General features: G+C 49.2%; 1 protein-coding gene across 1 annotated transcript; it reads right to left on the bottom strand.

The window, feature by feature from the left end:
- Nucleotides 1–1,218: 1,218 nt before the first annotated feature.
- On the bottom strand, nucleotides 1,219–14,277 carry ZMYND12 (zinc finger MYND-type containing 12; the record flags this gene model as incomplete). The annotated part of the gene is made up of 8 exons (XM_055799931.1): nucleotides 1,219–1,356; nucleotides 3,040–3,185; nucleotides 4,156–4,276; nucleotides 5,146–5,268; nucleotides 6,624–6,793; nucleotides 7,775–7,946; nucleotides 12,514–12,655; nucleotides 14,180–14,277. Coding segments are annotated over 8 exons (1,092 nt in total), but the record flags the coding sequence as incomplete, so codon positions are not given.
- Nucleotides 14,278–14,281: the final 4 nt, after the last annotated feature.

The raw sequence follows: 14,281 nt of genomic DNA, 5'->3' as shown, positions 1-14,281 counted from the left end.
CCCGTCCCCCCAACCCAGCTGCTGGTGGGGCCCCTTGTGGACCCCAACCAGCGCTACCCCGCCCCGTGTAACGAGACCGGGGCTGGCGTGGAGCCTTTCCCTTTCCCAGCAGCATCAATCCCTTCTAATTGCTCCGGTCCCAGCTTGACGAAGCGTTTAGAAGCGTACTTGACTCCATCCCAATTCAGCGAGGCAATTAAATGCGCTCATAAATCCTCCTGAAGTAAATGAGACTTAATCGTAGGCTTAAAGCTCAGCTGAATCCAGACCTTCGCAGCGGGGCAAGTTTCCCTTGACCTCTTTCCCAGCTGTGCGAGGCTGTCACATGCTTCGGTGGCTGAACCGAGCTCAGCGCACCGTGTCCCACCCCTGGGGTCCCCTCTAGCCCTTCCCCAATGTCCCTTTGCCTTCCTGCACCCCCTGCCCGGCCGGTCTCCCGGCTCTCCAGGGGAAAGCGGTGACACAAGGGACCTCCTCCTCTTGAGGGTGATGTCAGAGTTAATGGGGCACCCTGGCAAGCTCCCAGCTGTGAGGAAACCACGTCTCCTTTGGGCTGGAAGCTGGGATGGGAGCTAGCTGGCCTTTCACTCCTGCCCTTCAGGACGGCTGACAGCCCCTCATGCTGTTCTGGCCCCTCCTGGGCACAAGTTCTGCGGAACAAAGGAGTTCCCCAGTGCCAGAGCCGCCAGACCCCGCTAAAGCTCTGCAAAAAGAGAACGGGGAGATTTGGAAATGGAGGGGCCCCGCAGCGAGGTGCAGCACCTGATGGAGCCCAACCAGGTCCTGAGCCTCGCCCCGCGTTAGGGCGCGGCGAAGACCTTCCCCCCCGTCCCTCCCCGGCGGCTCCTCCCTCATCACACTGAAAGGCAAATGGAGGAAACCAGTAACAAACACACATCGGCTGGTCCCGGCTTCTGGACAGACAATGTGAGGACGTAAGAGGCTGTTTGCTTATTCATAAATCATTAGATAACGATTTACACGTCACGTGTCGGTTGTGCTTTTGGTTTCTCACCCTCGCACTATTTTCCCATAACAGGTGACTGAGGTTGAGCAGGGCAGGAAAATTAACTTGTACCAAAGTGTTTCATTTTCAAAGACTCATTGAGGCAGAAAGGGACACATCTGGAAAGCTGGCAGCAGCGGGAAGGACCCACACGGCTTGTCACACCTTTGGTTTTCAGCACTCCAGAGAGAGAACCCAGCCAAACACCTGCCTCTGGTGGAGAGAGCTCTTTATTTTGCGCAGGGAAGCTTGGCGTTAATCAACTTTAACAAATGACCGATAGTTTCTAGAGACTCATGTTGGGGCAGTTGTTTCACCAGGTCAAAGGCTTTCACCCCCACCTCACGAGCCTGGAAGGAAACAGAAAAGACAAAATAATCGTCAGGAATTTGCCTTTTCTCAAGCGGCAGTTGAAATGCCTGCAGAGGCTGACTGGAACCATGGCGCTGGAGCCGATCAGGATCCGGCCTCTCAGCCACCCGTTCCAGAGGGTGACCTGGGCAAGCTGCTTTACAGGAGAGAGAAAAGCTGCCAACAGGTATCATATTTAGGATCCAGCGGTGCAGACAGAAGAGATTACGAACCCCAGCCCCCTGTGCTGGAGATCATTACCTCCCATCTAATACAGCAGCTTGTCTGAACGTTCCCAAAGCTATTTCAGGAAAAAAAAAAACCAAACAACCCAGCTGTATTGACTCAGTTTGAACTAAATCCCTCATTTCCCTCGGTAGCTTTTCCAGGGATTAGACATTGTCACAATTACAAAGCTTTGCCTTTTTTTCCTAATTTGAATTTGTTTCTTTGTGTCTTCCAAACACTGACTCACATCATTACGTCTCTCTCCAACACAATGAAGAGACCATTAATAATCTCTATTTTCACCCTCCAAAACACGGGCAGAAGAGACTCAGGATTTTAAGTCCCTTGCCCAGACAAAGAGACCTGATTTCCAGTGCTCAGCATTTCCTCAAAATCAATTATTGTTAAGGCAGAGAACTGGGCGCTCTGAAGTTAGGAGTCGCATCTGAAACTTTTAGCCATCAAAATACAGGGGTGCAAATTCAAAACCGAATTACAGGGTCCAACAGAGTGAACCTGCGTTAACACTGTGGTAATTAGAGGGAGTTTGGCTCAAGGAGAGCCACGTGCAAGGCCGGCGTCTTCTCTCACCCAACCTGATGCCTAAATGCAGCTCGTGACAGGCAGCTGCTCCGCCAGGATGTCCCAGGTAAAGGACGAACCCAGAAAACATGGATGACTATAGGATCCACTGTGGATTGTAGAGGAATTGTAGAGGAATGAAGGCAGGTTAATTAACATTGATAATATACAGCTGTGGGCTGGCTTCAGGGGCGGTGGGTTGGCTGACGTGGGTAAGGTGCCGCTGTGGCTGGTTCCTGCTAAGTAGTTAAATAGCTCTGAGGGGCATGGAGGAGGACCTCTGGATGGAGAGAGGCCTGGGAGAAGCAGCGGGAGGAGAGAGTGCCCTGGATGGAGGAGAGACAAGGCGAAGCCCTAGGAGAGGAAGAGGGTCTGGATGAGGAAAGGCTGGCTGGAAGAGGATCCCAAGGAAAGAAGAATCTGGACTTGCAGCAGAGGCAAGAAGCAGTGTGGACTGGCCTGAAGAGGATGAAGAAACAGCGTGGACAGTAGATGAACTTCTGAAACCTTGGGGGAAATCGGTGGCTGTGCCAGGGAAAGGTGTGGGAACTGCTTATTGAAGTTAACCTGGGATGGAGTGGTAAAAGCCTCGCTGCAGCTGGTGAGTTTTGATAGTGCTGTGACAGTGGATGGCCTGGCAGAGACCAAAATGGACGCGGTGAGGTTTGTCAGCCTCGGTAGAGTGCAGATCGCAAACTGCCTTCACACAGAGCTGCTAAGGCAGCTTTATCTGTGGTCATCCAGTGCTGCAAGGCTGTTGTGGGCTCAGGAGAGGTGCTGGGGGAACAGAAGCAACTGGCTTCGTGAGCTGGGGTGAGCACAGAGGCAGAGTTAGGCAGCTCTCCTGGAGCCTTCTGCCAGACAAAACTTACCTTTGACAAATCCAGGGTCAGGTAATAAAGCATGGCGAGGGCATGCAGAACTCTGGCGGTTTCCCCAGGCTGTTGCTTTGGTGCCTGCTCCCTGCTAGCTAACACGGCGCTCAGCACTCGGGTTGCTTCTGCTTGCTGGGCTTCGGCTGCATCGAGAATAAAACAATCTCGTTGGATGCATGCAAGATAATATATTCAAAGCTGTCCAATTATCTCTTCTAGACATCAAAGCATTTCTACTACAAGCATCAACGCGGTATCCCAGCTCCATGCAAATTCCATACCCATTAACAGGTATCTTTTCATCCAGTCGGTAATTGTGTTGATTAGCCTTTCGTAAGGATGTGGAGTCATAACAGCTGCATGAAAAGAGCAACTTTCATACTCCTGTCATAACCGAAGATGGTATCGCGTGGCCCTGTCTTGGTGTGGTTCCTACGGCAGCAACTACCAACGGAGACAACGCTGGGTAATGGGATTTGCTGGAATGTTTCTCTTTGACAATATTTTGATTAGTATAGATGGTGGAAAGAAGACAAGGACCAGAGTCTAGTCTGACTTCAGCGGAGCACAGGGTAGTACCACGTGCAATAGCATGTTTCCTAACCCTTTATGTCCTAGTGAGAGATTCCCCAGCTTCTCCCCTGAGAGTATTCTCCTGATTAATGCATCCAATTATCAGTACGTGCTATCCCACTGTGTCCTACCACTTCAGAAGATTAAGCTGTGAACCTGCCTAAGCAAGATGACATCTCACTTTCACATAATTAAATGGAGACAAAGGAGCTGCAGAGAAATAAGTATGTCGAAGTGGAATTGAATCTTGAAAGGCCAAATCCTGCACTGTTCAAGTAGCTGCCACGGGTGCTGTGAAAAGGAGCACGGAAACAAAAAGGGCAAAGCTGTGCTTCCACTCAAACACCCTTATTCCTAAAGCAGCCTTGTTTCATCCAGCGCAAGCTGCTGAGCATCAACCCCAGGAACACCTGTGATTCCGACTAAATTTGGTCTACAAAAATGCCACGCAAAACCCAACATGGTAAACATGAACCATAGGATATACAGATTCTTTAAAATCCCATCTTCTGAGTGGCTCTGCGCAAGAGTGGTGCTTACTCATCAGGTCTTCGCTGACTTCCTTCTCCTCGGCGAACGGAGACATTTCCAGCCGTGAGCTGAGACTTTGTTCTTGCGCTTGAACTGCCTTCACAAGAAAAGCATGCCAGATGTCAGTTACCTATCAGGAAGCAAATGAATTATTTCACTTGCATGAATCCATGGTATTTAGCAACTAGTTGTTCCATGAACACTGTGTCCTGCAATGCCCGTCCCTCCTGCGATAACTGGAGTGCCTGCTGGTCACTGAGCTGGCTGCTGCTGAGCTGGATGGCTCACGGAGAGATCTGACTGCTCTTCTCCCGCTGGCAGCCTTAGCTGGAAGCTCACTTCTCCAGCCAGCTATTAATTTTTTATCAAACTTGAACAAATCTAACTAAATCGTTAAACAAAAGCAGTTTGCAAGGGGAACAGAGGCAAATTGCGCAGCAGCCAAAGCCTTGTTTCCACAGAAAATCAGGCTAAAGAAAGAAAAGCTCATTTTTTTTTTTGTTAGTTCTTAGAGTGCTTAGATAATTGTTCCTTCCCTTGCTTTATCCTTCCATTCTGACAATCTTTTATCAGTGTGACTTTTCCTTGATTCTCACTGTAAATTTTACATGGCTCGTTTGTATCCCACTGCTGTATGTACCAGCCACTCTTCCCTGGCTACGGAAAATCCTTGGTGATCCTCTCTGCTTGTGGGACTCTTTAACCCCTGGCACGGGGTGTTTGGTAACAAAGCTATTTCTTAACAAGGTTTGGCTGCCCAAATTGAAGACAGCTTGAATAATGATTTTGAACCTAGCACAGGAATAATGTCTCCTGGTTTTAACTCTGAGAAATACATAAGTATGAAAATGGTTTCCCAGATTGATCCAAAAAGGCAACGTCAACACTTTATATGGTTGCCATTATATTAAAGGCAATCAGAAACAGGAAAAACATCAGAAAGGGCACAGGAAAAATAAGTGAGAAATAGATAGGAGGGTGACCTTCGAGTTTACCAACCTTAGCATACAGTGAGTTTGCTATGTCCGTTTTGTTCTGCTGAAAGAAAACATTGGCCATGTGGAAATAACCTCCAGAGGTCTCAATAGATTTTAGTCCAAATGTAGAACTAGCAAGGTAAATCTGAAATCAGTATGAAAAATGAAAAAATGACAAGACTTTAACATTCATGTCAAACCTGGGAAACTTTTCATTATGGATTAATAATGATAACACAAGCATTCAGGTTTTTTCTGTGTAATGAAAAAGTTAGTGATACCTGTTTCTGACTGTCAAATGTGGTACTCAAAAAGCTGTATTTTTATGTGAAGGAATTTACGGGTTTATGCAAAGGAACACAGTGCCCCCAGACTCTCTGCTCCCTGGGGCAGAGGAACCTTATCACCCCACTGAAGCATGGGGCAGATTTCCCACATCTCGTCCTCACTCTGCGAACACCTCCCGCCTCCAAACGCGCAACCTGCTGCTGCTTTCCAGCTCCGCGGTGCCAGTTTCTCCCCCCGAAGCCCCGGCCGGAGCCAGGGAGTGGGAAGGCAGTGGTGCATTCCAGCTATTCTGAGCTGGCGTGTGACTCTCAGCAGATCTGACACGCAGCCAGGGTTCAGGCAGGTCTTGGGCTGCTCTGACGTAGACCAGCGACTCGGTAAGAGCAGAAAATTATTACCTGATGCCCTTTCAGGCACCTGATTGAGGACACCTAAACACACAATGGCACAGCGGGGAACCTCCCTGAAGTTTTACAGACTGAACAAAGCCAGGGTTGTATAGCCTACAACAGAAACCATTGAATTCTTCCCAACCATATGTCATCCTTTACACCCACACAAAGCTACTATCAAATTCAACAGTAGCGGGTATACATCACTCTGCACTAGATAAATTTAGTCCACACGGGACATAAATAGGATGTTGCAGAGTTCATCTGCCTTTGGAGGATCAAATGACAGGCAAAGCATCCTCAGGAAACAGCTGGCAACCACCACTTCCAATGTGACAACCTGCTCTTGGGGCTGAAAAGGCTTGAGTCGGGGAAAAGGCCATTGAACCAGGCGTTTAAATCATTAAATAAGGCATTTGTTAAATAACAGTTGACAGAGAGCTGCCGTCTAACAGAAAAGTAGTGAGGAAAATGATGGCCCAAGTATAAAGTCACTTCCCCACCTGTTGAATAAAAGGCAACTGTACCGGTTTGGGGTTGGCACATCTGTTCATCTCAGTACGAGGCTGACAGGTAAATTTATAAGCAGATGTACTAAAGACAAGGTATGTGGCACTTCATGGGAGTAAGGATCCCTGGTAAAATGCTTTGGCTAACACGTGGATACGCGGGTATCTTAGATCTAGACAGCTCAGGTGTTTGTAACATGTCGTTCAGTACCTAAACCCAGAATGACCAATCTGCTGGGGTTTTCATATCGATGTGTAAGTGTTAGAGTGGGAAGAAAAATTGAAGCCTTTCTGTATTTGAGTTGGCTTACATCGTTTGCCAGGTGATACAAAGCCTGTTCAAAGTCTCCTTCAGCAGCGCAGAAAAGCCCCAGACTACGATGCAGTTTACACTGAAGAGCAACGCTGCAGTCTGGAGTTCTGAGGACAATCCACTGGGCTTGGGAGAGATACTTAGATGCCTGTGGAAGACGGCCAACACCTGAAATGACACGTAGGATTAAGCAAGATAAAGAGCACTTTTTGGATGGGAGAAATTTAGAGAATACTGCCTGCTAGCCCTCTGCAGTAGTTTGATATAAAGACCTAGTTTGTGGATTCCCCGCTTCTCTCCCGAGCGCTCCGTAGCCGAGCAGGTGTTCAAAATCTGATTTACGGACAGGCTGAGTGTCTACAGCTACAAGAGAAACCAGAAACTGTGTAATGCATTCAGCATCTCTGAAACACGTGCTCAAAACAGGTTAGCTACAGGCAGCCACTAATGACTCATTTATTATCACACTAGAATTACTCATGGGATTTTTCCCCCCCCCCCTTCTCTCGCCACACCATTTAAGACAATCCTTGAGAGAGCTCAATTCTGCTGGCTGAGCGTTGCATGTACTCCCGTAATGGCAACGATTTACAGTGATTTCTCAGTCCTTTACATCTCCAGCTGAAGGGAGCAGCTCTCCATGCACACCGAGCCCTAATTTGACATTCTTTATAAAGCATACAGTCAATGAGAAAAAGCTCTGCTCCAGGCACAGCGTGCTTTTGTGAATGAACTCGGGCATGCCTCTGATGCAACGGCCTCCGAAATGTTTGCTGGTTCCCTGAGATAAGAGCACAACCAACCACCCTCAGGAATTTAATGCTTTTGAGAGTCAGACGAAGCCACAGAGGTGAAGAACAGCTTTTCATATTGCTGCTCCTGTGGGAATTGGGACCGAGGGAGAAAACATTTCATTGATCTCTCATCACCCACGAGTGATTCTTTTTCCCCAGACTCACACAGTAAAGGGGTGTGTGTGTGACTTCTGAAATCTCTCTGAAATGCCCTTGAGACAGGGCAGGGTAGAGGCATGGCACAATGCTGAAATGCAGAGCTGCTCCTTCCCTGATAAATGGTAAAAGGAAACCAGAAACCTGACCCAGGGGAGGTCTTGCCCTTGCCAACGTTACTTATTTAGACAATACTTACCAGCGGAGGCCTCAGCCAAGAGGAGATAAGCAGGCACTAGTTGCACGGAATTTGAGCCGTACACTTCGGTAGCGAAGCGCAGTGCATGTAAAGCTGCAGGTATCGCTTCTTTATGCTTCCCATCCAAAACAAACTCCTGGGCTGTGCTGGATGCGACATCAATGATGTATTTCTGCAGGGAAACACAGTAATGAGACAGACTGAACAAAGCGTAAGGTGAAATAAAACGCATGGTCTCTTTTTACATTCAAGTTAGAAAACTATAAAACAGTGATTGCAATGTTGTTTGTGTCTGTAATTAACGGGTGGAAATTAGAGCTGTCATGTTAGAGCCTGGCTTTCGCTCCTACTTCTAGCAGGAACAGTTCTGGACATCCTCTTAGGTCATGTGGTGTCTTATGAGACGAAGAATCCTTTATGCCTACGAAAAAGGGCTAATAAGGCTGCAGCAATAAAAGCTGTGAAGCACAGAAAATGATCATCACAAGACCATAGAAAAGATTAGACAAAGGGGCTACGGTAGGGTTTTGCTGACGGTAATAACAGTGACTCATAGCAGGCAGCGGAGCGTATGGTTTGGCAAACTGGTGCCAGCATGGCACAGCTCCAGCTCTGGGAGACGCTGTCTGGAAGTGAGGAGAGAGCTCCTCACATGGTGCTGCAGCTTCCTCCCACCCTCTCCTGGCCAGTTTTGGGCCTCATATTTTTAGGCACGGAGTCTGGAAACCAGGTCAAAATCGGAACACCCGAACGCACGGCGTGACGCTTCTGTACAGCCAGCGCCTGCGCCGGATTCGGTGGCCAGGCAGCTTCTGCAGCATTTCTGTTTGGTGTCAGGATCCCTAATGTTTCCCATGCGAAGCGTTGCTCCCTGCCTTTTCGCTGCTCCTAGCAGGCCACACCACCTTTGGTCTTTTCACCCTTTGCAGCATCTGATTATCCACCAGCTCTGTAAACGTATCGTTTGAATGCCCGTTAGGAGCTCTGAGGCAACTGGAGATGCTGCGTGAGGTGTTGAGGGATGCCAGCGAAAAAAGAGCCAGGATGCTTATTTATCTCTTTGCTTGCAGCCTAATGGTTGCCAACTCCCAACAATTCTGCGTCGGCTTTTCACACAAGGGAAAGCTGTCTGGAAAGAAATCCCGTTGCTGGCGTGCCTAGCAGTGCTGCCATGGGAAGTCAGCGAGGCGCTCGCTCTTTTGCTAGAAGGCACGGGCAGGCCTGTGCAGTGAGCGCCGGCAGAAAATACCGTTTCACCTCTTTATTGCCTGCTGGTTTCCAGCTGTGGCTGAGGAGAGGGCAGAAAAAAACAAATTCCAGTGTTTTTGGTGGCCAGGTGTTGGCATTTTGCTGAGGTTAAGTGCTCAGAGAGAGGTAGGCCATGGGTGAAGGAACAGCTCAGGGATAGGAGCCTCAAGGACTTGCCTTGCGAGTGTTTCCTGGGGATCCTGGCAGAGATAAAGGGACATCCTTTCTGGATCAATGAGAGCTTCAGAGAACACACCTCAGAGTGATAGCTCCCTGCTAGAGCAAGGAGAACTAAGAGCTAGAAAACATAGCGCCCACCCCCCTCTCTACTCCTGAGCTACCACATCTAGAGCGAAAAAGGCGTGCATCAAACCCAAACCGTGCTGGGGGAGCAGTGTCCAGGAGAAGGTCAGCACACGCTCAGGGCAAGGAGCAATAAAAGCAGTTATTTATCAGGCAGCTTTTTCTGTCCATGCTGCTCTGTCTCTGTTGCAACCGGCACCAGATTTGGTGCGTGGGTATCAAGCAGATTGTCATCTGGGGAGGTGCTGGAGATCAAGATAATTCATTTTTTACTCCTTGTCAATAGGATCATTGCTACTTCCCCCGATATAAGCTATCTCAAAACATCTGCAGTGAGGACAAGCTAAGGGTTAGGCTCTCGCACAGCTCCCAGGAGGAGAAGCAAGGGCAGGAGACAACAGAAGCCCTGCAGCACCGAATATTTAAGACTGCGCAGTTACAAGCCTCGAGGGGATTGTTAGCTTTGGCCCTGCGCTGTTTTTCATCTTGCCAGTAGCCCCACGCCCCCAGACCTGCACGCTTTGGGCTTTTTCATGTGTGTTGCAATTACAGAGGTTTCTCTGAAGATGCCCCCACGCAGTTTTCCCCCAGTTGGGGCTTGAGGCGGCTGAGGACCCCAGCTCTGCTCCAGGTGGGAGCAGGGGGTTGGGAACATGGTTGGGGTTCGATGCCACGTTCGTTTACTCAGTTGCAGGCACCAAAACCGATGGTGGCCTTGATTAAATGACGATTTAAAGAGGAAGGCAGGCTCCTCGTCAGTTTGAGTTGAAACCTGCAGTCGGACCGATGCTGGAGGACTGCTGTAGCTGGCTGAGGCATGGATCTTTTCCCATACCCAGGGGCTGCGGTAAGCTGACATCACGCAGGCAGGTGAGGCTATTCTACAAACAGAAACTTGGAGTTTTGTCAGCTTGGAGGTGCTGTCTGCAGGCAAGCCCCCGGCTACGTTGACAAAAGCAGATTTCTATCAACAAAGCTTTGGAGTGCAGACGAGGTATGAAACTCATAACCTCCTGGCTCTCAGCTTCACGCACCTTCCCTTAAGCCATGGGGCATTTTGACGTGCACAAGCTTTCCCGTGTCCTGACTGAGGCTCGAGCTGTGTGTTTTCTAAACAAACACCGTGCAGGAGTTTGTGAAGTACAGCAAAAACGTTCAAAAAATAACAAAGCTATGGGCAGACTTCGAGAAGGTGGTTTTTTTCTCAGATCCTCATGAGACTACATAGCTTTCCCCTGAGCTGCAAAGACCTTTTTTTTTACAGCATTTCTGTTGTCTCCACGACTAGAAATGTGATAAAGCCAGCAAGCCAGGGCATTAAATAATCTCAGCCTCTCCATACCGCTCTTCCAATGCTGGTCAGACAGTCCAGGCCCAGCGCTGTCCACCATGTAGCCGGCTGTACAGAAAAGCAGGCTTCATTTGTGGGCTAGCAGCTGCGGTCTCACTGTGAAAGCGAACGGGTAACCAACACGACGTGTCAACTTCTTCACTCCTTTCTTAGGAAAGAAGGAAGACAAAGTGTCCCAGCACACATTGTTCCCAGAACCTCTATTTAAATAATCAGGAGGCAAAGGTCAAAGAACAAATGTAACAGGGTTGTTAAAGATCCTATAAAAAAATCTCTACTTGGAAAAAAAAAGAATCGGAATCTGCTCTCTGTGACTTAGCCCATGAAGTCATTCCAAGCCTTGGCTCAAGCTGCAGATCTGCAGTTGCCGTCTGCTAACCTAGGTGTGCCCTCCAATCAAGAGGAGTGACTCGCCCGTCTTCCTGCTCTCCTTCCCTGGAACCTAATGAAAGCAAATGATTAGTTTACAGCTAATCAAGGAGTACTTCCTTGGTCTAGGGGTCACGTGGACTTTTGTAATGTATATAGCACAATTTTAGCTGCTATAGATTCAAAGAGGTAATAATAGATGCTTTCACCATCGCTGTTCAATATTAGGTGAAGTTTCTTGGAAAAGCTTTAAGCAGTTAAGGATGCAAAACCCCTGCCATCGCCCTCAGTAAAACCAATTTTAACTTTCTTTGGAGACTTTATAAAAGACCAACTCAAATGTAAAGTGGAGCAAAGGAGCTTTTGCATTTTTCCTGATGCTTCTGGGACATACTGTTCTAACACTCCTTCTTTGGACTTTGGTCAACAATTTTGTCTGTGATTTTCAAACAGATGAGATTTTCAAAACCAAACCAGGTTGCCAGTGCCCAGTTCCTACAGTCTAAAGGAATCTGCTGCCTAAAGCCTCCCACAAGCTTTCACCAAGCAGGACTTTTGCCTACGCCAGTTCCACCCCTTTTAGATTTTCTCTTTCTGGATGCTCCCAAGAAAGACCACAGCAACAAGCCAGTCACCAAAGCACTAGCACCTGGCCCAGAAACAACCTTAAAAATAATGTGTGATGTACAATCCAGAAGATTAATGATGTTCTCAGTGGCACTGCTTGATTGTTACGAGCTCGCTTGCAGCTGTCCTGTTGTTCTATTATTCTGTGATTAGGAGTTACGCAACGTAGAATGCTGATTTATTTTTATGGGCAAGATTTTAAGTAGCAGATGCATTTGGGTGGGTTATTTTATTTTATCAACATTGTGGAAAAGCAGATCCTGCCACCCCATAAACAAAAAACCAACAACAACAACAAAAAAAAGCTGAAAACCACTTGGGCTGGAAAGGAGCTGCACATCTGCACCACCCACGAGGCCAAAAAGCAGAGATAAAAAGACTGCTTTGTGGGAAAGGGTGTTTAAAGTTGGCCAGGTAAACAAAGGGAGGGGACGTTATTTCTTTGCCCCCCTGCTTTCAGAAAGGGGAATCCCTCTCATCAGTGAAGGATGAGGACAGCCCATAAGAAGCAAATACTCAGATGGATCCCAGACTAACCAGGGAGGTGGACTAATTGCCTGACAAGGCGGGAGATCCAGGATTGTCGCAGCCTGAGGAAGCTCAGGACTTCAAGTAAGGACCGCAAAAAAGGCAAGAGGCTCATAGAATCAGAGAGAGGATGCTCCCACTACCCTTATCACAGAGTTTTTGTTTAAAACGAACCTTAAAGCTCTGCAACTAAATAACAATCAACCAACAAGGTGCCCTCCCAACACTGTGTACATCAAAACATAGGAGGAAGAGATTGAGTTAAATTTCACTGGCAGCACTTTGAAGTGGTCCTTGTTTTTCTTGTACGTACCTGCCTCTTCACCAGCTGTTCCATGCCATGTTTTCTTTCTTTTTCAGAAAGGAGACAAGGGAGGGATGTACGGATTGGAATCAGCAGCTGGCATATTCGCTCATGGATACTAACCCAGTCAGCTTTTTGATGGTCTACATCACTAAGGAAGTAAGGGAAGAACGATATTTTTGTTTACTTGGAAGCAATGTAAGGAAAGATTATTGCCTATTGTGTGATCTGGACTTTCACTGCAGACTAAGTCAGCAGCCTTAGTCTGCTCACAGAGTATTAATACACACACTTGATATTCCCAAGTGGGAACACAGCGCTGGTCCTGCTCGGTCACCATGATTCTGTATGTTAAAACTTTATTTAAATCGCTCAAAGAACTCTTGCTACAGTTAGCTTGGAGCAAATGCCTGGCTTTCAGTACTGCAGTGCACAAAAAAACCCCAAAACAAAGCCAAACAAACCCCACGTCATTGTGAAACCAATGAAACAGACAGCTAACATGTGACCTCAGCGAGGACCCTGTGTAAGTGAAGATATTTTCGCAGACACCTAGAAAGCTCGCTGCACTGCTCTCTCTTTGATGCAGGCACTGTTGGAAGCAAGGAGGAATGCTCCAGCTCCTGCTACCCTGCCTGCTGAGCTTTGTCCTGGGCCTTCCCCCAGGCTCCATCCTGGGCCTCACCTCTGCCTGCTGAGCTTTGCTTCAGGCCCCATCCCTGCTACTTGGGCTTCATCCCTGCATCCTAAGCCTTGTCCTGGGGCTTGTCCCTGTGTCCGGAGCCTCATCCTGGGGCTAGTCCTTGCCTCTTGCCCTGTCCCTTGTGTCCCAGGGTTTGTACCTATCTCTCAGCCCTTGCCCTGTCCCCTAGGTCTGCCACTGGCTCCTGGGTGTCACTCTGAGCCTGTTCCTGCCTCCTGAGCCTTCTCCCCATGCTCTGAACCTTATCCTGGGCCTCCTCTGTGTCCTGAGCTTTGCCATGGGGCTAGTCTGTGCCTCCTGCTCTGCCCCAAGCCTGTTCCTGCCTCCTGGGCCTCACCCTGGGCCTTCTCCCCATGCCCTGAGCCTTGTCCTGTGCCTTATCCCTCTGCCCTGAGCCTCATCCTGGGCCTTCTCTGGGCATCCATCCTGAGCTTTGCTGTGGGGCTAGTCCCTGCCTCTTGCACTGTCCCAGACCTGTTCCTGCCTCCTGGGCCTCACCCTGGGCTTTCTCCCCAAGCTCTGAGCCTGATCCAGGGCCTTCTCTGTGTGCCCTGAGCCTCATCAAGGTCCTTCTCTGTGTGCCTTGAGCCTTGTCCTGGGCTCTCCCTGCCTCTTGCTCTGCCCTGGGCCTGTTCCTGCCTTCTGGGCCTCATCCTGGGCTTTCTCCCTATGCCCTGAGCCTCATTGTGGGCATTCTCTGTGTATGCTGAGCTTTGCCGGGGGGCTAGCCTCTGCCTCTCGCCCTGTCCCAGGCCTATTCCTGTCTCCCGGGCCTTCTCCCTGTGCTCTGAGCCTTATTCTGGGCTTTCTCCCTGCCTCTTTCTCTGTCCCGGGGCTGTTCCTGCCTCCTGGGCTTCACCCTGGGCTTTCTCCCTAAGCTCTGAGCCTCATCCCGGGCCTTCTCTGTGTACCCCGGGCTTTGCCGCGGGGCTAGCCCCTGCCCCGCGGGCCCCGCCGCCGGCGGGCTCTCACCAGTAGTGCGTGAGGCGGCAGCGAGGGCAGCGGAGCCGCGCAGCCGCCCCGCACAGCTCGCAACGCCCCGGCCCCTCCAGCGCCGCTCGGCAGCCGCGTTAC

This window comes from Falco peregrinus, chromosome 3 (assembly GCF_023634155.1).
Source record: "Falco peregrinus isolate bFalPer1 chromosome 3, bFalPer1.pri, whole genome shotgun sequence".
NCBI lineage: Eukaryota > Metazoa > Chordata > Aves > Falconiformes > Falconidae > Falco > Falco peregrinus.
Note: the sequence above shows the minus strand (reverse complement) of the source record. Positions and strands in the feature narration are given on the sequence as shown.